A 25,143-nucleotide genomic window follows, 5' to 3' on the forward strand; every position below is an offset into this window, starting at 1 on the left:
GTGTCCAGATATTCCACAGTAAAGGCACCTGCCCTCCCGCATGTGGGACTCCTGCTCTTGGTGAGACAGGCGAGTATGCCCCAACTGCCAGGAGTGAGAGGGAAGTGGGAGGAGCAGAAGAGTAAGCCTGATGTCCTTGTGGGGGAAACCCTGTACCTGCAACCAGTTATTCAGTCTGAGGGAAGCAGTTATCAGATCCTCAAGGGAAGAGGGAGGATCACGTGGGGCCAACACATCTTTGAGTTTCTCACTCAGCCCTTGCTGGATGGCTGCCATTAATGCAGATGAGTTTCAGCTACTCTCAGCAGCCACACTGAGTGTGAAGCTCAATTGCAAAGTCAGCCACAGATTTTTTTCCCCTATCGTATGTTTAGGAGGCAGGGTCTGGTCTCCCCCCACAGACAAGCCTGACACATGGCAGCCATCAACAAGTCTGTGGATACACGCACATCGTGTTCATACTCCCAAACAGAAGCAGCCCAAGCAAGGGCTCTACCTGTGAGTGAAAAACCAGTATAAAACCAGTACAACCATTAGAAACGCCAGTCAAGCTTTGCTGTTAAGTCATTACCAAAAATCAACTGTGTGGATATGAAAAAAGGGACTGGTAGGCCAAGGAAGACCTCCACTACTGATGGCAGAAGAAGTCCCACTAACCTTCAGAAATGTAAATGTTTTCATTCATGTGTTATGTGTTAATCATGTGTTAATCACTGGCAGCCCCCATTGTTGAAAAAGAGTTGCTAAAGCGATCTCTAGAGTAAAAATAAAGACAAAGTGCCACTTGGCCTTTTCTGTTGTAAGAAAAATGATTGCGTGCCCTCTAGTGGTGACAATTGTTTTTTATACATTGTTGTAAATTATCAATGGGTGCCCTTCTAACAGAAAAAGGGTGCAGTTATAAGGTGCACTTTAAGCAGTGTATACTGAGCTTCAATTAGTGACAAAACATGCTGAAGTGCCTAGGTTGGTGGAAACCTAATGGAAATGTCTCCAGTGGATAAAATGTGTGAGATCTATGACCTCCATCATTCCTGACTGTCTCTCAGCTCTCAGCTCCAGGTTGTAGAGTTCTCATGTATCAGTCAGTGAACAACAAACACCACAGTTTTAGACAACACATGTGTCTGATCAGTGATTGGTCAGTATTTTACAATCTTCTGAGAAAGCTCCAGTTAGCATTTTAAACAGCCTGAGTTGGGGAGTCACCTCATAATGATCCACAAGAGGGAGCCAATCAGCAGCTTAAAAGCAGATCCAACCAATGCCTGTATTTCTGAGTTCCTGCATCCAAAGATACTGAGTTCCACACATTACTGTAGAACACACCAGCAACAAGCTGTGCATGTTTCCTACAGTCTGTTAGTCCTCATAGAGTCTTTAAAGCACAGAGTCTGTACAGAAGTGTAATTTTCAGCAGGCGAACTGCCTCTTGCACATTCAGGCCCACTCCAATAGAGAATAAGGAAAGTGTTTGATTGTATACAGAGGTCACTGAGTCTCCAGATCAGCTGTTATTCATTACGTGTGTTGATTTATTAATTATTAAGCTCTACTGTTCACTGTGCTTAAGAATGACATTAATCCAAGATTCCAACGTGGTCACTGTACTGTAGCTGTCCATAGTGCTGAACTTCATCACCTCTTATTGAGCACAACTGATGCTTCTTCTTTTTCCTTTCTTAATTTTAATGTGAAACTGTGGGGACGAGTGAGTGACGAGAAAGCTGCATCATTGTGTATGTTTCTCTTTCTATTGGAAAAGAACAACTGAACTATTGTACCCCACATTACCTTGGAGATGCAGATTCAAACCACCATTTGCACTGACTCAAAACAAAAAAAAAGTGAGAAATGGGGGAAGATGGAGTCAGTATGGCTCTGTACAGATGGCAGAGGGAGTTGGAGGCGAGAAGAACAGTACAGGGATGGGTTCAGATTGAGTCATTGACCAGTATAAACTACTAGATTACACTCAGAGTCGGGTCAGTATGCTCTGACTGGTCTGAAAAGCAATCAGGAGGCCAAGAATCTGCACCTCTCACACACTAATTGATTCTTTCTCTGAATGTCGACAAAGAAATTAAAATCAGAGTAAAAATCATGTATTGTAATCTGGGCTTTAGTGTGAGAACAAACCGCAGCTCAGAAGTGAAAAATCTGATATTTGTCAGATGTTGTAGAAATTTAGTCTAAATACTTTTTTAAATGTTGGCATTTTTCCAGATGTATTCAGAGAATTGTCATAGAGTTTTCATGAAGCTAAATGAAGAAAAAATGACAAGCATGGGTAAAATACATTTAATGAAAATGATTAAAATCACTGAAAAACAAAGAAATAAATGTAAATGAAAAAAGGCCTCTTTTCTCACCTCATGACCTTGAGAAGGTCTTCCAACAACAGCAGAGTCCGTCTTTCCCATCTTCTCTCTCCCTTTATGTCTTAGGAACAAGGTCTTTCATTGAAAACCATCCTGTCACAGACTCTGGGTCCAGATCTGCCCATTTAAACTGCTGAATTTGTAAGATCTTTCTGACAGAGTAGTGGGATGCCCCTAGACAGATTGTACAAGGCAAAAAGCAACACCTATTCAACTATTCTTCTTTCCAGTTCTCAGACTGACTCAGTGTTTATGGTTTGTATAATATACACTGCTCAAAAAAAATAAAGGGAACACTTAAACAACACAATATAACTCCAAGTAAATCAAACTTCTGTGAAATTAAACTGTTCACTTAGGAAGCAACACTGATTGACAATTAGTTTCACATGCTCTTGTGCAAATGGAATAGACAACAGGTGGAAATTATTGGCAATTAGCAAGACACACTCAATAAAGGAGTGGTTCTGCAGGTGGGGACCACAGACCACTTCTCAGTACCTATGCTTTCTGGCTGATGTTTTGATCACTTTCGAATAATGGTGGTGTTTTCACACTCATGGTAGCATGAGACGGACTCTACAACCCACACAAGTGGCTCCGTAGTGCAGCTCATCCAGGATGGCACATCAATGCGAGCTGTGGCAAGAAGGTTTGCTGTGTCTGTGAGCGTAGTGTCCAGAGGCTGGAGGCGCTACCAGGAGACAGGCCAGTACACCAGGAGACCGTAGGAGGGCAACAACCCATCAGCAGGACTGCTACCTCCACTTTTGTGCAAGGAGGAACAGGAGGAGCACTGCCAGAGCCCTGCAAAATGACCTCCAGCAGGCCACAAATGTGCATGTATCTGCACAAACGCAGTAATGGTGTGGGGTGGCATTTCTTTGGAGGGCTGCACAGCAGCTAGACCTCATGTGGCTGGAGTGTGTCAGCAGTTCCTGCAAGATGAAGGCATTGAAGCTATGAACTGGCCCGCCCGTTCCCCAGACCTGAATCCGATTGAGCACAACTGGGACATCATGTCTCCCTCCATCCACCAACGTCACATTGCACCATATTCTGTCCAGAAGTTGGCAGATGCTTTAGTCCAGGTCTGGGAAGAGATCCCTGAGGAGACCCTCAGCCACCACATCAGGAGCATGCCCAGGCATTGCAAGGAGGTCATACAGGCATGTGGAGGCCACATACAATAATGAGCCTCATTTTGACTTGTCTTAAAGACATTACATCAAAGTTGGATCAGCCTGTAATGTGTTTTTCCACTTTAATTTTGTGTGTGACTCCAAATCCAGGCCTCCATTGGTTAATACTTTTGATATCCATTGATGATTTTTGTGTGATTTTGTTGTCAGTACATTCAACTTTGTACAGAACAAAGTATTCAATGAGAATGTTTCATTCATTCAGATCTAGGATGTGTTATTTGAGTGTTCCCTTTTTTTTAGCAGTGTATATATGCTGCTCTGAGGACAGGAAGGTGAGGCCTCAGCTAGTTGGCACAAACCACAGAGCATTCTCACAAGCCCACCTCTCAATCTGCTTTCATGTGTCTCTGCAGATTCAGTCTATTGAACATGTTGTAATTTGTGTGTTCTCTGTGTAGGTTTAACTGTAGTGCCTCAGGATTCAGGATTCAGGGTCTGTGTGTATGTTTGGGGGCTCTCTGAGTGACGGCCTTTAACTGTATTTACACTCTCAATAGTACACACACAATAAAGTCATAATATTGACTACTCTTATTCACAGTTGATTCATGCTGAAGTGTGTGTGTGTGTGTGTGTGTGTGTGTGTGTGTGTTTCAGTTGCTCATTGTTGTTTGCTGTGAGCTTTGTGAAAGACCACATTGACAGGAAGCTGAAACCCACAGAACATGGCTGGGCTTAGGCTGTGTAGGTTTAAGGCATAGCTTTGTGGTGTCACACACCCACTTACACACAGTAGTTTCCGGTTGAACTCCACCCCCAGTTCATCACAATATTCAGTGCCCTTGAGCAAGGAAATTAACTGCAAATTGCCCTGTTTTAGATATCTGGAGGAACTTCCACCACCACACTTTTGTATTGATGTACGTGTCGTCCTTCTTAAGGGGAGTTCAGCTTTGTCTGTAAGTGAAGATCTAAAGCACTGAAGGAAACACTGCTCAGTTACGATCACCTCTAGTACTGAGATCATCAGCAGTCAGAACCGTGTACTGGTTCAGGTATCATTCATGAGTACAGATGTATTAAAGGAGGCTGTATTAAAGACATAGTGAGAAACTGACCTTTGACCCCTGCTGAGGAAGTGTGACAGACACAGACAGGCCTGTGAAATATGTGTTTTAACAAGCGTTAAAGTAGAAGAACAAAGTGTTAATATTGAGATGATAGTTTGTATCATCATCATTTATCTGAATGTAATAATTGATATCTGAGATCACTGAGTTCCTATACTGCCCTCTGGAGGACGTAAGATGATATCATCTAATGAAAGTTTGTCTTACATTAAGAAGGTCTGGCTTAGTTATTGTTCTTATGTGGATTATGAGTAATACTCCACCATTACTTTCAGTTAACCCTTCAGCTAAGAGTGGCCACATACAGGGCAACCTGGCAACAGTGAGGTTCAACTACACCCTTTTCTAAGAGGTGCATGAAATGTAGGTTATCTTCAGTGACTAACACTGTGAAGGAGAATTTAAAAGGTTTTTAAAAAGTAATATTGTAATTAGGAGTAAGCTGAATGCACATGTTGCTTTATTGACATGAATGTGTTCAAATATGTCAGATACAGTAGGCCCTAGCTAAGAGTTTCTAGAAATACCTAGAGGTTTCACAGTATCCTTAGAGAGTTCGAGAGCAAGGTCTGCATCCCATGGAGGCGAAGGATAGCAATACCAGATGCAGATAACTACACAAGGCAATACAGAGGCCAGGCTGGGGTGAAATAAGTTTAAACTATGATATAGGGCCTTACACCCAGGTCTTCAGGCCTTCTCTGTGTGTGTGTGTATGTTTGTGTGTGTGTGTGTGTGTGTGTGTGTGTGTGTGTGTGTGTGCGTAACAAAACCAACTGGGGTGCCATGGTGTAATAAGAACAGGACTAGTACTGCTGATCTAGGTTTAGGACACACAGGTGTGGGACACACTTCTCTACTGCCCTCTAGAGGAAAGCAGCTGCAGCTCCATCACTGAAGAGGAGCAACAGTGCTGCTTCAAAGCACAGTTTAGTGAATCTGCTGGACTCTGGTTTTCTGAATGGATCAGTTGATGATCTTCAGTTCATCTATGAGAGAGAATAAAACTGCTGCTACTGATCAGTGTGTGAAACAGGGGGTAAAACACTCATTAGAAATGTGGAATGATAGATGAGCTGGACATTCAGAACCGTGCATGGAAATCTAAACAGACATAAAGAAGCTAAACTCAGATTTTATTATAATATCTCATAAATGTAAAAGTGTATGAGAGTGAGAACCAGCTTTAAGAAAGAGCATGAGGGGCTCTGCTGCATTCACACCTCCAGCATACACAGGAAACTGTTGGTGGTACTTGGTCACTTCCTGCATTAACTCCACTAATGCAGTTAAACTAGCTGAGCCGTGCAGCAGTGCTGTAATGTTCCTACAGAGACGCAGTAATTCAGTGTTTCAGTCTTTCAGAGATTAGAGATGTCTCTCAGTGTTTATGATGAAGTGATTGGAACTGAGGAGCTGAACAGAGGAGATAGGGTGGAGATGGTGGTGGAGATCTATGAGAGCGCAGATGCTGTTAGAGGACATGACCCCAACACAGAGACAGAGGCCGTCAACACGAGGAGGAAGCTACAGACACAACAAGCAGGTATCATTACTAATCATTACAAATTTATTGAATCTCTTCTTTTAGAGACAGTAAATACTAGAATACTGAAATACTGAGCTGTATTCTGTAGGAGCTCTACTGTAATGCTGTAATGCTTTCCTTTAAGTGTCTCTGACGTCCGGCAATGCCAGATCGGTGGCAGTTCAAAAAGAGGCGGTGGCCACTCACTTATCAGAGGAGACGTGTTAAGTCCTTACCCTCCTAGGGAGCGAAACACATTCAGAAGTTGATTTAATGACGGAACAAACCTCGTACAAATCAGTGGTCATCAGCTGCTGGTCTAAAACCTTCTTCTCAGGACATGAACATACAGTGGCATGCTAAATTTTGGCCACCCCTGATTAAAATATCTATTACTGCCAGAAGTAAACAGACGATGACCTGGGCAATCAAACTGGCACTGTCCTGCTGGTTAAGCCATCAAACTGGCACTGTCCTGCTGGGTGAGCCATCAAACTGGCACTGTCCTGCTGGGTGAGCCATCAAACTGGCACTGTTCTGCTGGGTGAGCCATCAAACTGGCACTGTTCTGCTGGGTAAGCCATCAAACTGGCCATAATTTAGCTGACAGCCAGTTCAGGCCAAAAAACATTACACACTTGTTTCACTGTTCAGGTGATGATTTAAAGAGATGATTTAAGGAAGTCGTGGCTCTCGTGGTCAATTTCAGGGTCTGTGATGCTGTGTACACTAGACCTATTACTCCATTCATGTAAAACAAAGGTTTCAGATCATTAAAATATCATATAAGAAGGGACAGGGAGACTCAGCCTGGCAGCATAATATGTTTGTACCATGACTGGGAGAAGATCTGGCCAGTGGTGGTGTTTCTCCTCCTACAGAATATCTACAGTAGTAAGGCCAGTTCTGGCATTCCCAAACCACTAGCTACATGGTTTTGCTCTCAGACGTCTTTGTGCAGGAAGGTGGAGCAGACTGGATACTTGTTTAGCCCATGATTTTTACCTAATGGACAGCATCCTAACAATTCACTCATTTTTCCAGTAATGAGCTCTGCAGAAAGCAGATCCTACAGACTGACTGCAGTGTGTCTGGGGCTGCTGTGTGTTCTCCTGCTGACTGCCATCACACTGCTGTGGATCAAGTTCAACAACCTGACTGCAGAGAGAGACCAGTTACAAACCAGTTACACCAATATGACTGCAGAGAGAGACCAGTTACAGACCAGTTACACCAACCTGACTGCAGAGAGAGACCAGTTACACACCAGTTACACCAACCTGACTAAAGAGAGAGACCAGTTACACACCAGTTACGAAGGAAAGCTACAAAGGCAGAAAGATAGACTCCAGAGGAGCCTTTCTGAACTGGGTAGGTAAACAAATGTACACTTCAGGAATACTGTCTCTTTCTCTTTTTTTCAAAAACTAAAGAGTAAACTTTACTGAACCTGTGAAATATACACTTACTGGCCACTATATTGGAAACCTCTAAAACCATCACAAACACTACCCTGCTGGAAGATCCAGCTCAAAAGCAGCTTTTGCTGCTTTGCCGGTTTCTGGTTTCAGATGGTCCAAGCTGGTCTCTGGTGGTCAAGGTAGTTGAAAAACTGGTAATCCAGTCGAAAACTTACCCTATACTGGTAATCCAGCTGGTTACACTGGTTGACTAGCAAAGCTTTTCACAGTATATGTTTTATTTGTTTTAATGAAAGTGATCAAACCGATTGATGAGTTTGATCAAGTTGGTCATCTTGGTCAACCAGCATTCAGTGACAAGAGCGTTAGTGAGGTCAGTATGCTGAATGATCAACACCCCACCTCCTCCTATCTCCCCACCTCATCCCAGCTCATCATCAAGTATTGAATGGAGCAGCATCCATCATTCCGGAAAACACAGTTCCACTGTCTATACCCTTCCAGCCCATGCATGACATTTGGCATGGTGCCAATAGGTTTCTTTTGTTTTTATCTGCTCCACTCTAGTATTAAAAGTGTACTTAATTGTGTTTTGAACATCCTGAGATTTGTCTAATCATGTAAATATTTCAGCAGGTTTTAGGTTCTTATTTAAAATATGTTCAAATACATACATTTTATGTTTTCATCAAATGGTTACGAGTAAACTTTGATCACACTTGCCTGCCCTTGTACTCAACCCCACCTACTATGATAACTTTGAGGTTTTAATATAGCTCTGTATATCTGACTGAGTGTGTGTGTGTGTGTGTGTGTGTGTGTGTGTGTATAGTGAGGGCAATGCAGCAGAACTGGAAGTTCTTCAACACCAGTCTTTACTACATCTCCACTGAAAGGAAGAGCTGGGATGAGGGACGACAGGACTGCAGAGAGAGAGGAGCAGACCTGGTGATCATAAACAGTGTAGAGGAACAGGTAAATCTCACTGTACTGTAACCTACTGTAATCACTGTCTGTAGGGCAGCATGACTGTAGTATCTAGCAAAGTATGAACAAGCTTCAGTATCCACAACAGTACTGTATAGATAAAAGAATTTAGGTTTAAGGAGGAGAACAATACCTGAAGTCCCTGTATCTCAGTCCTACCTCCATCTATCATGACTGGGGAGAAGTTAGGCCTGAACTCCAGCCTCCTCATAACTTCATACAGTCTTTCTTCATTCTACAGTCATGTGTTGAAAGCATGGTCTGAACTCACAAACTAATACATTATATGTCCAAATGTTTGTAGACACTCCTTCTATTGAATACTTGCTGTCCCAATACTTTTGGCCATATAATGTATGTAATTATTGATCTTTCACTTTTTAGCTCCAGTTATTTGAACAGCGCTGCTTTACACTGGTCTTGGTCTGAGCTGTAATGATCCTGAACTTTCTCACCTCAACAGGAGTTTGTGGATGATCTGAGCAAGAGTAAGAATCATGGGGTTTCTATTGGTCTGACTGACCGAGAGGAAGGAGGAGTCTGGAAATGGGTGGACGGCACAGCTCTGACCACAGCGTAAGAGATCACTGAGTTATGATGCATTAATGAGCTTTTACATCATTACTCAACATGTTCAGTACAGTTCAATACAGTGAACAGTCTGCATGCTGTTTCAGGTACTGGACGCATAGAAATGTGTTCAGAGACGAGGAGGACTGTGTTGTAAACAGGTATTTAGAAGGAATCAGATGGACTGACAGACCATGCGATGAACCTTACTACTGGATCTGTGAGATACCCTTTCTCCCATGACTGTATGTACTGGTGTAACTGGTAGAGTGCTTTAAGGCTCAGGTTTCCAACCTTATAAAATCATCAGTTTAACAGCTCTGCCTGCACTTGCATTTTCAAGGTCAATGAGGCAGTTCTGTCAATCACAAGCTGTGGGTGGGATCTGGGTGGGTGGTGTTTTTAGGAGTGACCTCATGGCCATAAACTGGAGCTACAAATACATTTGCATGTATTTGCATGTTGGCAGAGCTGAAGCTCACTGTAATGTCTCCCTCTGCTGGCCTCAGTGCCTCAGTGTTCATGTGCTCCAGTGCGCAAGGGCTAAGCTCCGCCCTTCACCTGAGGCTCACCTCCAGCACAGAGGTGCTGTTCATCATTGGACTGAGTAGGACTCCTCTTGAGCTCCTCAGTTTGGAGGGTTCTTGTTGAAGTCACTGTGACTCTATCAATCTTTGATGTTGTTTATTTTGTTTTGTTTATTGACCTGGATTATGGATTTGCCTGTATTGTACCTGCCTGCCTGTCCCCTGATCTCTGCCTGTCCTGACGATGAGTGTTTTCTTTAGCCCTATTAAAGTCCATTTGCACATGCAGCCAGCCTCACCTACTATGTTACAATAAATGGTTTAAAGAGTGCTACCATGAAGACAGTGAAATTAGAATGGCAAAATACAGTCATTTCAGTGAAACTGCCCCTGCACTCTCACGTAGCAAATGCAGTTTTAAACAAATGACTTATTTAATTTACATTAAAAACTTTTATAAAAGTCCAAAATATGCTGCCACATCCCACAGACTGTTTTTAAATATGAGAAATGATCAGCCATAACTTTAGCACTGATTGTCTTCACCTACAGTGGCATCTGTCAAAGGGTGAATTTATCAGGACGCAAGTAAACAGTCAGTTCTCAAAGTTAATATTAAAAGCAGTAAAAATGGTCCAGTATTCATAGGGGTCAAATTGTGATGGCTAGACGACTGGGTCAGAACATCACCAAAACATCAGGCAGGTTCTGTGGGGTGCTCCCAGGTATGCAGTGGTCAGTACCTACCAAAACTGCTCCAAAAAAAGAACCATCTGTGAACCAGCGACAGAGACGTGAGCACCTAAGGCTCATTGATGTAATCTATGGAGGTCCGACCCCCACAACCTACAGGACTTACAGGGTCTGCTGCTAACGTCTTGGTGTCAGATACCACAGGATGATTTCAGAGGTCTTGTGGAGTCCAGGTCTGGAATGTTGCTTCAGTTGCAGAAACTGTGGAATGTGGAAATTGCTTTTACAGTAAAGTTAAAGTGACCGTTTTTAAATCCTGACAGTTTTTATATCTGATCTTTTCATCTGATTGGTTGACCCACATTCACAGCTATTTTAAACTACTGATATTGAATTCTGTACTCATGGGGGCTCAGGCACTGCCCCCATGACCCAAAGATCGCTGGTTTGAATCCCAGGTCTTGCTGCCTGTCATCATCTATCAGCCTAAATCGCCATCACCATGATCGGGAGCATTACATGTGAGGGGGAGAGTACTAACGAGTGGGATTGGTAATTGCCTCTGAAATTCTGATATTGGGGAGGAAAACTAGGTCAAAATGTGCTTTTAAATGTGTTGTTTATTCAGCTGAGTGTAACTAGATTTTTAATATTAATAAATACTGAACACATCATCTACTAATGACTTAACAACACTTATACTTACACACAATACAGCACTATCAGGAGGTTACCTCCCTATATCTCACTAAAAAAAGGTTGTTTCAAATTAAAACATAAACAAATAAATAAAAGATAAAGCTTCCTATTTATCAAAAACAGGTACTGGTCATAAAATTATATCATAATAATATCATAAAAAAATGTGATTTATTTCAGTAATTCCATTGAAAAAATGAAACTTGTATATTATATTCATTCATTACACAGAGACTAATATATTTAAGTGTTTATTTCTTTTAATTTGGATGGTTATAACTGACAACTAATTAAACCCCAAATTCAGTATCTCAGAAAATTAGAATATTACTTAAGACCAAAACAAAAAAAGGATTTTTATAAATGTCGGCCAAATGAAAAGTATGAACATGAAAAGTGTGAGCATGTACAGCACTCAGTACTTAGTTGGGGCTCCTTTAGCCTGGATTACCGCAGCAATGTGGCGTGGCATGGAGTCGATCAGTCTGTGGCACTGCTCGGATGTTATGAAAGCACAGGTTGCTCTGACAGTGGTCCTCAGCTCTTCTGCATTGTTGGCTCTGGCATATCGCCTCTGTCTCTTCACAATATCCCATAGATTTTCCATTGGGTTAAGGTCAGGCAAGTTTGCTGGCCAATTAAGAACAGGATATCATGGTCCTTAAACCAGGTACTGGTAGCTTTGGCACTGTGTGCAGGTGAAATCTGCACCCCATAAAGTTGGTCAGCAGCAGGAAGCATGAAGTGCTCTAAAACTTCCTGGTAGATGGCTGCGTTGACCTTGGACCTCAGAAAACACAGTGGATCAGCAGATGACATGGCACCCCAAACCATCACTGACTATGGAAACTTTACAATGGACCTCAAGCAACGTGGATTCTTTGCATCTCCTCTCTTCCTCCAGACTCTGAGTTTTGTTTTACAATGCTCTCCAGGGTGCGGTTATCCCTATTGCTTGTACACTTTTTTCTACCACATCTTTTCCTTCCCTTCGCCTCTCTATTAATGTGCTTGGACACAGAGCTCTGTGAACAGCAAGCCTCTTTAGCAATGACCTTTTGTGTCTTGCCCTCCTTGTTGCAAGGTGTCAAAGGTTGTCTTTTGGACAACTGTCAAGTCAGCAGTGAGCCATTTAAAGGCCTTTGCAGAGTTAATTAGCTGATTAGAGTGTGGCACCAGGTGTCTTCAATATTGAACAATATTCTAATTTTCTGAGATACTGAATTTAGGGTTTCATTAGTTGTCAGTTATAACCATCAAAATGAAAAGAAATAAACACTTGAAATAAATCAGTCTGTGTGTAATAAATGAATATAACATTTTTGAATGAAATTACAAAAATTAAAATCAACTTTTCATTATATTCTAATTGTATGACCAGCACCTGTAGATCCCATTTACTTTCACAGCACACACACTTCTCTACTGCCCTCTAGAGGAAAACAGCTGCAGCTCCATCACTGAAGAGGAGCAACAGTGCTGGTTCTTCAAAGCACGGTTTAGTGAATCTGTTGGACTCTGGTTTTCTGAATGGATCAGTTGATGATCTTCAGTTCATCTATGAGAGAGAATAAAACTGCTGCTACTGATCAGTGTGTGAAACAGGGGGTAAAACACTCATTAAAAATGTGGAATGATAGATGAGCTGGACATTCAGAACCATGCATGGAAATCTAAACAGACATAAAGAAGCTAAACTCAGATTTTATTATAATATCTCATAAATGTAAAAGTGTATGAGAGTGAGAACCAGCTTTAAGAAAGAGCATGAGGGGCTCTGCTGCATTCACACCTCCAGCATACACAGGAAACTGTTGGTGGTACTTGGTCACTTCCTGCATTAACTCCACTAATGCAGTTAAACTAGCTGAGCCGTGCAGCAGTGCTGTAATGTTCCTACAGAGACGCAGTAATTCAGTGTTTCAGTCTTTCAGAGATTAGAGATGTCTCTCAGTGTTTATGATGAAGTGATCTACTTTGAGGGCAGAGTGGATGAAGAGGAGATAACTGTAGTTATTTATGAAAGTGCAGATGCTGTTGGAGGCCTTGACCCCAACACAGAGACAGAGGCACAGACACAAGCAGGTATCATTACTAATCCTTTATTGAATCTCTTCTTTTAGAGACAGTAAATACTAGAATACTGAAATACTGAGCTGTATTCTGTAGGAACTCTACTGCAACACTGAAATGCTTTCCTTTAAGCGTCCGGCAATGCCAGATCGGTGGCTGTTCAAAAAGAGGCGGTGTATCAGAGGAGACGTGTTAAGTCCTTAGCCTCCTAGGGAGTGAAACACATTCTGAAGTTGATTTAATGATGGACCAAACCTCGTACAAATCAGTGGTCATCAGCTGCTGGTCTTAAACCTTCTTCTCAGGACATGAACATTCAGTGGCATGCTAAAGTTTGGCCACCCCTGATTAAAATATCTATTACTGCCAGAAGTAAACAGACAATGTTGATTTAAAGTGAAAGAAGATAAAACAGCTGCCTGTTTAGCTGCCTGTACCATCAAACTGCACTGTTCTCCTGGGTGAGCCACCAAACGATACTGTCTTGCTGGGTGAGCCATCAAACTGGCTCTGTTTTCCTGGGTGAGCCACCAAACGACACTGTCCTGCTGGGTAAGCCATCAAACTGGCATGTTTCTGCTGGGTGAGCCATCAAACTGGCACTGTTTTCCTGGGTGAGCCACCAAACCACACTGTCCTGCTGGGTAAGCCATCAAACTGGCATGTTTCTGCTGGGTGAGCCATCAAACTGGCACTGTTTTCCTGGGTGAGCCACCAAACCACACTGTCCTGCTGGGTGAGCCAACAAACTGGCACTGTTTTCCTGGGTGAGCCACCAAACGACACTGTCCTGCTGGGTGAGCCATTAAACTGGCACTGTCCTGCTGGGTGAACCATCAAACTGGCATTGTCCTGCTAGGTGAGCCACCAAATGACACTGTCCTACTGGGTGAGCCCCCAAACTGGCACTGTTCTGCTGGGTGAGCCACCAAACTGCACTGTCCTGCTGGGTGAGCCACCAAACTGCACTGTCCTGCTGGGTGAGCCCTGAAACTGGCACTTTTTTGGTGCCTGGGCTATCAAACTAGCACTGTTCTGCTGGGTGAGCCATGAAACTGGCACTGTTCTGCTGGGTGTGCCATCACACTGGCACTGTCCTGCTGGGTGAGCCATCAAACTGGCACTGTCCTGCTGAGTAAGCCATCAAACTGGCACTGTCCTGCTGGGTGAGCCATCAAACTGGCTCTGTTTTCCTGGGTGAGCAACCAAACGACACTGTCCTGCTGGGTGAGCCATCAAACTGTCACGTTTCTGCTGGGTGAGCCATCAAACTGGCACTGTTTTCCTGGGTGAGCCACCAAACGACACTGGCCTGCTGGGTAAGCCATCAAACTGGTACTGTTTTCCTGGGTGGGCCACCAAACCACACTGTCCTGCTGGGTGAGCCATCAAACTGGCACTGTTTTCCTGTGTGAGCCACCAAACAACACTGTCCTGCTGGGTGAGCCATCACACTGGCACTGTTGTTCTGGGTGAGCCATCAAACTGCCACTGTTCTCCTGGGTGAGCCATCAAACTGGCACTGTCCTGTTGGGTGAGCCATCAAACTGGCACTGTTCTGCTGGGTGAGCCATCAAACTGCCACTGTTCTCCTGGGTGAGCCATCAAACTGGCACTGTCCTGTTGGGTGAGCCATCAAACTGGCACTGTTCTGCTGGGTGAGCCATCAAACTGGCACTGTTCTGCTGGATGTGCCATCACACTGGCACTGTTGTTCTGGTTGAGCCATCAAACTGGCAATGTTCTGCTGGGTGTGCCATCACACTGGTACTGTTGTTCTGTGTGAGCCATCAAACTGGCATTGATCTGCTGGGTGAGCCATCAAACTGGCCATAATTTAGCTGACAGCCAGTTCAGGCCAAAAACATTACACACCTGTTTCACTGTTCAGGTGATGATTTAAAGAGATGATTTAAGGAAGCCGAGGCTCTCATGGTCAATATCAGGGTCAGTGATGCTGTGTTACTCCATTCATGTAAAACAAAGGTTTTCAGCCAAGCAAGACATCATATAAGAAGTGACTCAAGAGAATCAAGTCATGTCAAGTGGGTTTTATTGTTATTTCAACTACATACGAGTACATTTACAATTATGGCATTTAGCAGACGCTCTTATCCAGAGCGACTTACAAGGTTACTCATATTACAGAGGAGGGCCAATGTAGTGTTAGGAGTCTGGCCCAAGGACTCTTATTGGTGTAGCGCAGCATAGTCACCCAGACCGGGAATCAAACCCTGGTCTCCCACATGGTGTTGTTGTAACTCAATGGCAGGTAGTGGTGTTATCTGTTGCTCCACACCAACCACGAAATGAAACAAAACAACGTTCCTCTAGGACCATGGTGCAACATAGACACAGTGCATACAGAACACAAGTGCAACACAATACAAGTGCAGACAGACAATACAACACAGTACAGACAGAGAATAATAAATTATTGGGGGTAGTGTGCAAATTATGCAGTGTGTAATAAATATTGAGTCCAGTGAGGTAGTAAAGTTATTTGTGCAAAAATGCTTCCCATTTTATCTGGGGTAAATGGTTGGAGAGAGAGTGAGTATGTGTGTGCATGTAACAGAAATGACATCAGGTCAGAAGTTGAGTTGAGTTGAGAAGTCTGATGGCTTGGGGGAAAAAGCTATTGCAGAGTCTGGTCGTGTTGGACCGGATGCTGTGGTACCTTCTTCCAGATGGCAGGAGGGTGAACAGTCTGTGTGAATGGTGGGTGGAGTCATCCACAATGCTGGTTGCTTTGCGGATGCAGCGGGCAGTCTAAATGTCCATGACGGAGGGGAGAGAGACTCAGATGATCCTCTCAGCTGTCCTCAGCCTGGCAGCATAATATGTTTGGAGATCTGGTCTGTGATGGTGTCTCTCCTCCTACAGAATATCTACAGTAGTAATTGCAACTCAGGCATTCCCAAACCACCAGCTACATGGTTTTGCTCTCAGACGTGGAGCAGACTGTATACTTGTTTAGCCTATGATTTTTACCTAATGGACAGCATCCTAACAATTCACTAATTTTTCCAGTAATGAGCTCTGCAGAAAGCAGATCCTACAGACTGACTGCAGTGTGTCTGGGGCTGCTGTGTGTTCTCCTGCTGACTGCCATCACACTGCTGTGGATCAAGTTCAACAACCTGACTGCAGAGAGAGACCAGTTACAGACCAGTTACACCAACCTGACTGCAGAGAGAGACCAGTTACACACCAGTTACGAAGGAAAGCTACAAAGGGAGAAAGGTGGACTCCAGAGGAGCCTTTCTGAACTGGGTAGGTGAACAACTGTCCACTTCAGGAAAACTGTCTCTTTCTCTTTTTTCAAAAACTAAAGAGTAAACTTTACTGAACCTCTGAAATATACACTTACTGGCCACTATATTGGAAACCTCAAAAACCATCACAAACACTACCCTGCTGGAAGATCCAGCTCAAGAGCAGCTTTTGCTGCTTTGCCGGTTTCTGGTTTCAGATGGTCCAAGCAGATGGTAGTTGAAAAACTGGTAATCCAGTCGAAAATATACCCTATACTGGTAATCCAGCTGGTTACACTAGTTGACTAGCAAAGCTCTTCACCAGCATAGTATATGTTTTATTTGTTTTAATGGAAGTGATCAAACTGATTGATGAGTTTGGTCAAGCTGGTCATCTTGGTCAACCAGCATTCAGTGACAAGAGCGTTAGTGAGGTCAGTATGTTGGATGATCAACACCCCACCTCCCCACCTCATCCTAACTCCCCACCTCATCCCAACTCATCTTCAAGTATTGAATGGAGCAGCATCCATCATTCCGGAAAACACAGTTCCACTGTCTATACTCCTCCAGCCCATGCATGACATTTGGCAGGGTGCCAACAGGTTTCTCTGCTCCACAGTAATGAAAGTGTATTTAATTGTGTTTTAGACATCATGAGATTTGTCTAAGCATGTTGTAAATATTTCAGCAGGTTTTAGGTTCTTATTTAAAATATGTTCAAATACATACATTTTATGTTTTCATCAAATGCTTGCGAGTAAACTTTGATCACACTTGCCTGCCCGTGTACTCAACCCCAACTACTATGATAACTTTGAGGTTTTAATATAGCTCTGTATATCTGACTGAGTGTGTGTGTGTGTGTGTGTGTGTGTGTGTGTGTATAGTGAAGGCAATGCAGCAAAACTGGAAGATCTTCAACACCAGTCTTTACTACATCTCCACTGAAAGGATGTGCTGGGATGAGGGACGACAGGACTGCAGAGAGAGAGGAGCAGACCTGGTGATCATAAACAGTGTAGAGGAACAGGTAAATCTCACTGTACTGTAACCTACTGTAATCACTGTCTGTAGGGCAGCATGACTGTAGTATTTAGCAAAGTATGAACAAGCTTCAGTATCCACAACAGTATTGTATAGATAAAAGAATTTAGGTTTAAGGAGGAGAACAATACCTGAAGTCCCTGTATCTCAGTCCTACCTCCATCTATCATGACTGGGGAGAAGTTAGGCCTGAACTCCAGCCTCCTCATAACTTCATACAGTCTTTCTTCATTCTACAGTCATGTGTTGAAAGCATGGTCTGAACTCACAAACTAATACATTATATGTCCAAATGTTTCTAGACACTCCTTCAATTGAATACATTCATTTGCTGTCCTAATACTTTTGGCCATATAATGTATGTAATTATTGATCTTTCACTTTTTAGCTCCAGTTATTTGAACAGTGCTGCTTTACACTGGTTTTGGTCTGAGCTGTAATGATCCTGAACTTTCTCACCTCAACAGGAGTTTGTGGATGATCTGAGCAAGAGTAAGAATCATGGGGTTTCTATTGGTCTGACTGACCGAGATGAAGAAGGAGTCTGGAAATGGGTGGACGGCACAGCTCTGACCACAGTGTAAGAGATCACTGAGTTATGATGCATTCATGAGCTTTTACCCCATTACTCAACATGTTCAGTACAGTTCAATACAGTAAACAGTCTGCATGCTGTTTCAGGTACTGGATGCCAATAAATATTTTCGGAGACGAGGAGGACTGTGTTGTAAACAGGTATTTAAAAGAAATCAGATGGGTTGACAGACCATGCCATGAACCCTACTACTGGATCTGTGAGATACCCTTTCTCCCATAATTCTCCCCATGAAAACACAAAGCACAGAGTCTGTACAGAAGTGTGATTTTCAGCAGGAGAACTGCCTCACACACATTCAGTCCTGCTCCAATAGAGAATAAAGACAGTGTTTGATTGTAAACAAAGGTCACAGAGTCTCCAAATCAGCTGTTGATTAGTAAGTGTTTTGATTTATTGCTTATTGAGGATGATAAACGTATCCCAGACTGGAGCTGTCCATGGTGCTGAAACTCTGAGTTCTACACAGTCCACAGACTGGAGTAACCTACTGAACCCAGCACAGTGCCAGAGACACTCATACACTGCTTATCAAACTAGGGGTTGCAGTGTGGGGATGAGTTGGTGACAAGAAAGCTGCATCACTCTATATGTTTCTCTTTTTCTATGAGAGCTCAGATCCTCCTTTTCTGCAGTTACTGTGTTTTTCCCAGTAACACTCCACTGAAACCAATGCTAATAGCAATGATTGTAAGAGTAAAAAGCAGTGTTTTATATGACTCACCATTTATAACCAGTCTTTAATTTGTGCTGAAAGGATTTTGGGATTTCATCCCTGTAGCAAAGAATAAAGCTCAGATAGATCAAACAGTCCTGAACATAATTGAAATATATAAATGTGTTAGTATTGAGGATTAGAGCTCCCCCTACAGTCAAGAACTGTCATTTGTACTTTGAGCCATCACTGAAAGGCACATTTTACACATGCATTTCTGGATGAGCTGAGAGATATAGAAATAGTCCCTGAAAGTGAAAGAAGTATGTGGACTGAGTCTGTTGAGTCAAATTATAGGCCTTTACACTAATATGACTCGGGTTACACAGATGTCACGAGTGTTATCCTGCCCACTTTACCAGAGTTACACAGTGCCTAGCCCAGAGTAACTGGTTCTAGCGTTCTGAGTCCAGAATAGGAATGACAGACACTACTCTCCCTATTACAGGTCAGTGGAGCATCACAGTGATTCTGAAGCTGCTATTTTAAGATAAAATTGCTGCATGATGTTGCTTTAAGCATTGTTTTTTTGTTTTCTTGTTTATGTTTTGTATTTTTCACTGTTTGGGAAAGAATGTCTGTAAGGCCAAGCACAGTTCTTTCCGTTTATCCCTGAACCCTCCCGTGTTCCAGTGGGACACTGGTTTCACTGGAAAGCTGGACATATTGGAACAGGGCAGAGTTTTGTCCCAGTTCAGACCTCACTGAGGCCATGAGCTACAGATCAGACAGAATCAGGGACAGCTGTCAGTAAAAGTGTGTGTTTGTTCCAGCACTTGACTAGTAGGACAATATCCATTATTTTCTGTTCAGGGTTGTGTAAATATCTGTGATTGCTCTGTTAAGCCTTGGCTACAACACAGGACTTTTAAAGTTGTAGCAGATTAAAAAAAGACTGGTTATCTCACACTTCCCCACTGAGTTTTACTGATTGTTACAATCATGTCCATTGCATAAACGACTAGGTATCATCCACTACACAACTAAAACCTGTTGCTGGACCTAACCCAACAATCGTACAATGCGTTGCCTAGGAGATGCAGATTTAGGTTGCTATTTGTGCTGACCCAAAACGAAAGAAAGATGAGGTCGTGGGGAAGACACAGTCAGTGTGGTCTGTACAGACTGCAGAGGGAGTTAGTTCAGTAGTCCAGCACATATTGGAGACTTCCCTGCATCCACCTTAAATGGTGCTGTAGCGTAAAAGTAAGATAAGAAACTGTTCACTGACCAGTAAACACTACTAGATTATGAATCAGGTTGAAAAACAAATCACACATTTAATATGCACTGACTCGTCTGCACCCCTCACACACCACTCTTCAACTCTTAGAAAACCTGCAGACTGAAATCAGGGAAACAATCCCGTCAGCTTTAGTGGCAGGACAAACAGCAGGTCACAAAGGTCACAGCGATTTGCCAGATGTTTTTTTACAGGTTTATTCAGGGAAGCGAAAAACGACAAACTGGAGGCAAAAAGCATTAAATTAAAATAACTGATTTAATCACTGAATAATAAAAGAATAAATATTAAAGAAAAAAAAGCCTCATGACCTTGAGAAGCAGAGTGACCTATTCCCGTAGTCCTGATAAGGCCTCGTCCTCCGTTCTTCTCACTTCTTCCTACAACTGCAGTGTCGATCTTCCCCATCTACTCTCTCCTCTCTGTCTGTATTAACCCTTTATCTCTCAGGAACAAGGTCTACCATTGAAAACCATCCAATCACAGACTCTGCCTCCAGATCTGCCCAGTTTTCTTTTCTTAATTTCTGCATATACTACAAACTGCATTCACTAAGTCTGACCTTTACTCTACTTATGTAGTTATGAAATGCTGAAGCTTAAACATCTCCAATCCTGAATTCCCCTGAATATACAGTAATCTCTACAGAATCAATACACACCCAGAAATGAGAGGATATTGTATGTACATCTATCAATCAAACCAACCATAAATCCCTGAAAGGAAGAAATGTAAAATAGAGCTCATAAGCAACCTTAGATAGAGCAGATTGAACCTCACACATGTGGCATTTAGTGTGAGCAGCAAGGAAACTAGAGGTTTAAAAAATATATGAGTGACACTCTGAACCGCATGTAGTATTGCCATGTGTGTGTGTGTGTGTGTGTGTGTGTGTGTTTGTGTGAGTGAGTGAGAAATCTATTATTTCTAATACACACTTTTTTCACAGACAGAAAAAAAGCGGTTATCACAGGGATAATCAGCCCAACCCTTTGTAGAATTGTACGTATAGCCTGTTAGGACACAGTCTTCATCTCCAGCTCTACTGTTGGGTTCTCCAGGGAACCAGAAACTACAAGATAGAATCAGAGGATCAGTGTGTTTATCAGAGCAGTGAGGAGTGAGAGTCAGTAACTGCATCATGATCAGAGTTCAGTTCAGTGCTCTCTTACCCAGTGGTCAGTGCTGAGCCGTCCACCCATTTCCAGACTCCCTCTCTTTCACTGTCAGTCAGACCAATCCAAGTCAACTGACCTTTCAGTAGTTTATCAATAAAGTCCTGTTGGCAGTCAGATACACATTCTTAGTAAGAAAGAGGAAAATGTACTTTATTGTAAATGTGTTTCATCACACAAGCACATTCATCTCTCTCTCTCTCTCTCTCTCTCTCTCTCTCTCTCTCTCAGCAGATCTCCTCCTCTCTCTCTGCAGTGCTCTCTGCTCTCACTCCAGCTCTTCTCCTCAGTAGAGATGTAGTACAAAATAGCATGCGAAAACGCCCAACCTTGCTGCAAGGCCTTTTCTAGACACAAACATACACACTCAGATATACATTACTGACATCATATATTTCATACACAATATTTACACACACACACACACACACACACACACACACTTTGGAGTTAGTCCAAAGTGTAAATAAAAGAAAAGCAAGGTCCAGTGTTCTCCAGCTACATGCCTACACACTACATTTAAAGGTTGATGCGACCAGGTCCAGAGGGAGAAAACAAATGTTCAGACACCATTTCTAATGCTTTAGAGTTAATCCAGCTTCAACTCCAACTCAGATAACTTTGAACGACTGATATGCAGCTGAAACACGAAGAGGAGATGCAATTCAGTGACTAGTACCCGTACGATGTTGGCTGTATTCCACTAGTACATTTATTTACTACTTGACCTTTCATACATGAACTGAAGAACAGGGGGCAACAATGCCAAACAAAACCAAAGGACTTAAAGGAAAGATTTGTTTTTGCTTTGTTGTTTGTTTGTTTTTTGTCTGACTTGAGACAAGCCCAAGAAGAGGTTAGGTCGAACCAGGACCAACAAGAGATCAGAAAAGAGACCCAGGAGAACACTCAAGGGAGGTTTACCCATTTACCAACCAGACTTGTGTGTGAGAAACCCAAGACTGAGCACAGGGCTAGACGTTGGCTGTCCTTAAATAGAAAAGGGACAGGTGTTGCTGATTGATCCTAATCAGTGTGTTGTGGTTCTGGGTTTCCCTCTGGTGGCTGGGGATGGCATAGCAGGTTGCCCAGCCACATTCTGTACCCTTACACCTTTCATTAACACTTTTTACCCTTTAGCCTGGGCTGGAACAGCTCACAGCATCCTTACTGGTTCTACTACTAGCCATTAACTCTGATTGTTCCTTCCATGAGAGCTGTCACCAAAGAGCAAGACTTACATTACTTCAGCACATCATGAGACCATTGTGATCAGGGGGCGGGGACATTGGTTGACTGATTAGCATAATGTGACGTGAGCTATGTTATCTTTGCCTATAGCATAACAGGAAGGGGTCCTGCAGAGGCTGAACTGACCACAATAAAGATGTTATTTTTGACAGTGAACAATAAAAGAAATGATAAATGTTTTAATAAAAAAAATACTTAAAAAAAGGTTTTGGGTTTAATTACTCTTTAAACAAAAATTCACTCACCCAGTTCAGAGAGCTGCCTCTGGAACCCTGCTCTACTCTTCTGTAACTTCTTACTCTCTCTGCAGTCAGGCTGGTGTAACTGGTCTGTAACTGGTCTCTCTCTGCAGTCAAGTTGGTGTAAGTGGTCTGTAACTGGTCTCTCTCTGCAGTCAGGCTGGTGTAACTGGTCTGTAACTGGTCTCTCTCTGCAGTCAGGTTGGTTTAACTGGTCTGTAATTGGTCTCTCTCTGCAGTCAGGTTGGTGTATCTGGTGTGCAACTGGTCTCTCTCTGCAGTCAGGTTGGTGTAACTAATCTATAACTGGTCTCTCTCTGCAGTCAGGCTGGTATAACTAATCTGTAACTGGTCTATCTCTGCAGTCAGGTTGGTGTTACTGGTGTGTAACTGGTCTCTCTCTGCAGTCAGGTTGGTGTAACTGGTCTGTAACTGGTCTCTCTCTGCAGTCAGGCTGTTGAACTTGATCCACAGCAATGTGATGGCAGTCAGCAGGAGAACACACAGCAGCCCCAGACACACTGCAGTCAGTCTGTAGCGTCTGCTCCCTGCAGAGCTGCTTCCTGAAGCTAGAAATGAACACACGCTTCACACTTATGATAGTTTACACTTTACAGTGAATACTAGTGTTGATTCAGAGCCTTCATGAGATGATACTGCTGTGTCTTTAGTAGTGGAGCTTTTAGCTGCAACCCTATGTATGTGAGTGTACCTGTGATCATGGTTCCTTCATGGCTTCTTGTCACACGAGTATCTGGGATGTCGGCATTCGCATATACAGCTCTTCATATGAGTCCTTGCTGTTGTTTGAAGAGGTCGATTTAAGGGTCTGCTGTAAATCCAGAATTCATATAAACATCCATATCTCTGCTTCTGCTCTCCTCAATTTAAAAGAAGTAGAAAAATCTTGATTATGATTATTTTTGGTTTAATTTGCAGACTACAATCCTCAGAGCCTCCAGCTCTCAGACTGATTCAGTGTTTGTGGTTTGTATAATATATATATGCTGCTCTCAGGACAGGAAGTTGAGGCCTCAGCTAGTCGGCACAAACCACGGAGCATTCTCACAAGCCCACCTCTCAATCTGCTTTCTTGTGTCTCTGCAGATTCAGTTTATTGAACATGTTGTAATGTGTGTGTTCTCTGTGTAGGTTTAACTGAAGTGCTTCAGGATTCAGGATTCAGGGTCTGTGTGTGTCTTTAGAGACTCTCTGAGTGAGGGCCTTCAACTGTATTTACACTCTCAATATTGAGTACACACACAAACTCATATTGACTACTCTTATTCACAGTTGATTCATGCTGAAGTGTGTGTGTGTGTGTGTGTGTGTGTGTGTGTGTGTGTTTCTTGTGTTTCAGTGCTCATTGTTGTTTGCTGTGAGCTTTGTGAAAAACCACATTAACAGGAAGCTGAAACCCACAGAACATGGCTGGGCTTAGGCTGTGTGGTGTCACGCTCACTCACTCACTCACACACACACACACACACACACACACACACACACACACACACACAGTAGTTTCCGGTTGAACTCCACCCCCATTTCTAGACAGCAGGGGTTGGTAGGGGGACGATTAACCCTGTTGATTCACACTGAGAGCTGAATGAAGATGTTAATAAGGATAAAGAAGACACCATAATCACTGCGCCTGGGAGTGATCTTGGGTATACTGGACAACATGGACCTGATGTCTCACTTGTTGGAGTGTAAAGTTTTTTTTTTTGTTTGTTCGTTTTTTTGGGGAGGGGGGGTATCTAATAAATTGGCCACCCAGTGGAAATGCCAAAATATTGGGCCATTGACTAATGCAGATTGAACCCAGACAGCTAATGTTAATGGTAACATTAATGGGGAAATGGCTTTAGCCTTAAAGTTAGAGAAGCAGGCCTGAAACCTGAAGGTTGTTGGTTCAGCCCCCTGATCTGCAGGAATTGAAGGTGTAAGGAATGATGGAACATGGCATTCACCTCCATCAACATTCAGTGCCCATTAGCAAGGAACTTTACTTCAAATTGCTAACCAGGTGCTGAGATGACCGACCACCACTCTGTGTGTGTGCTCTCGTGCCCCTAGGGTGGGTTCAATTCAAGTTCTATTGTACATGGATGAATTCTGTTAAGCTGAGGCTGAGGGAAATAAAGCTGCACAACAGATTATTACATGATGAATTTAATATTTACACCAGTTTTGGTAATATAATGTTAATTAGACGATTATCCACTCCAATATCTGCCCTCATCAGGTCTCTTCGTTAGCCTTGTCTTGTCTCATCTTGTCTCAAGTGAAAATTTTATTCACACCCCCAACATTTAAACACACCCAGCCCTCTAGCAAAAGACTTTTGATGCCAAATGCAATGGATACTTATGGAGAATATTGAAACAAGGCTTAAAAGGATGCTAGCTAATGCTAGCAGATTGGGCGAAGCACCGTTTAGAGAGTTTGTGTGTGTCTGTGTGTGTGT

At 42.9% G+C, this 25,143-nt stretch overlaps 1 protein-coding gene and 1 pseudogene across 1 annotated transcript in view; one reads left to right on the top strand and one right to left on the bottom strand.

Annotated features, from left to right (window-relative positions):
- Window positions 1-18,042, top strand: part of LOC140546340 (uncharacterized) — a 29,890-nt gene extending 11,848 nt beyond the window's left edge. Inside the window, exons 3-5 of the mRNA XM_072669529.1 lie at window positions 7,353-7,555; window positions 8,438-8,580; window positions 17,926-18,042. Coding sequence (XP_072525630.1) covers window positions 7,353-7,555; window positions 8,438-8,580; window positions 17,926-18,042 — 463 coding nt within the window. The remainder of the gene's footprint in view (window positions 1-7,352; window positions 7,556-8,437; window positions 8,581-17,925) is intronic.
- Window positions 18,043-21,027: 2,985 nt separating this feature from the next.
- Window positions 21,028-23,398, bottom strand: LOC140546341 (uncharacterized; annotated as a pseudogene).
- Window positions 23,399-25,143: the final 1,745 nt, after the last annotated feature.

Source organism: Salminus brasiliensis, chromosome 24 (assembly GCF_030463535.1).
Source record: "Salminus brasiliensis chromosome 24, fSalBra1.hap2, whole genome shotgun sequence".
In the NCBI taxonomy this organism is placed as follows: Eukaryota; Metazoa; Chordata; class Actinopteri; order Characiformes; family Bryconidae; genus Salminus; species Salminus brasiliensis.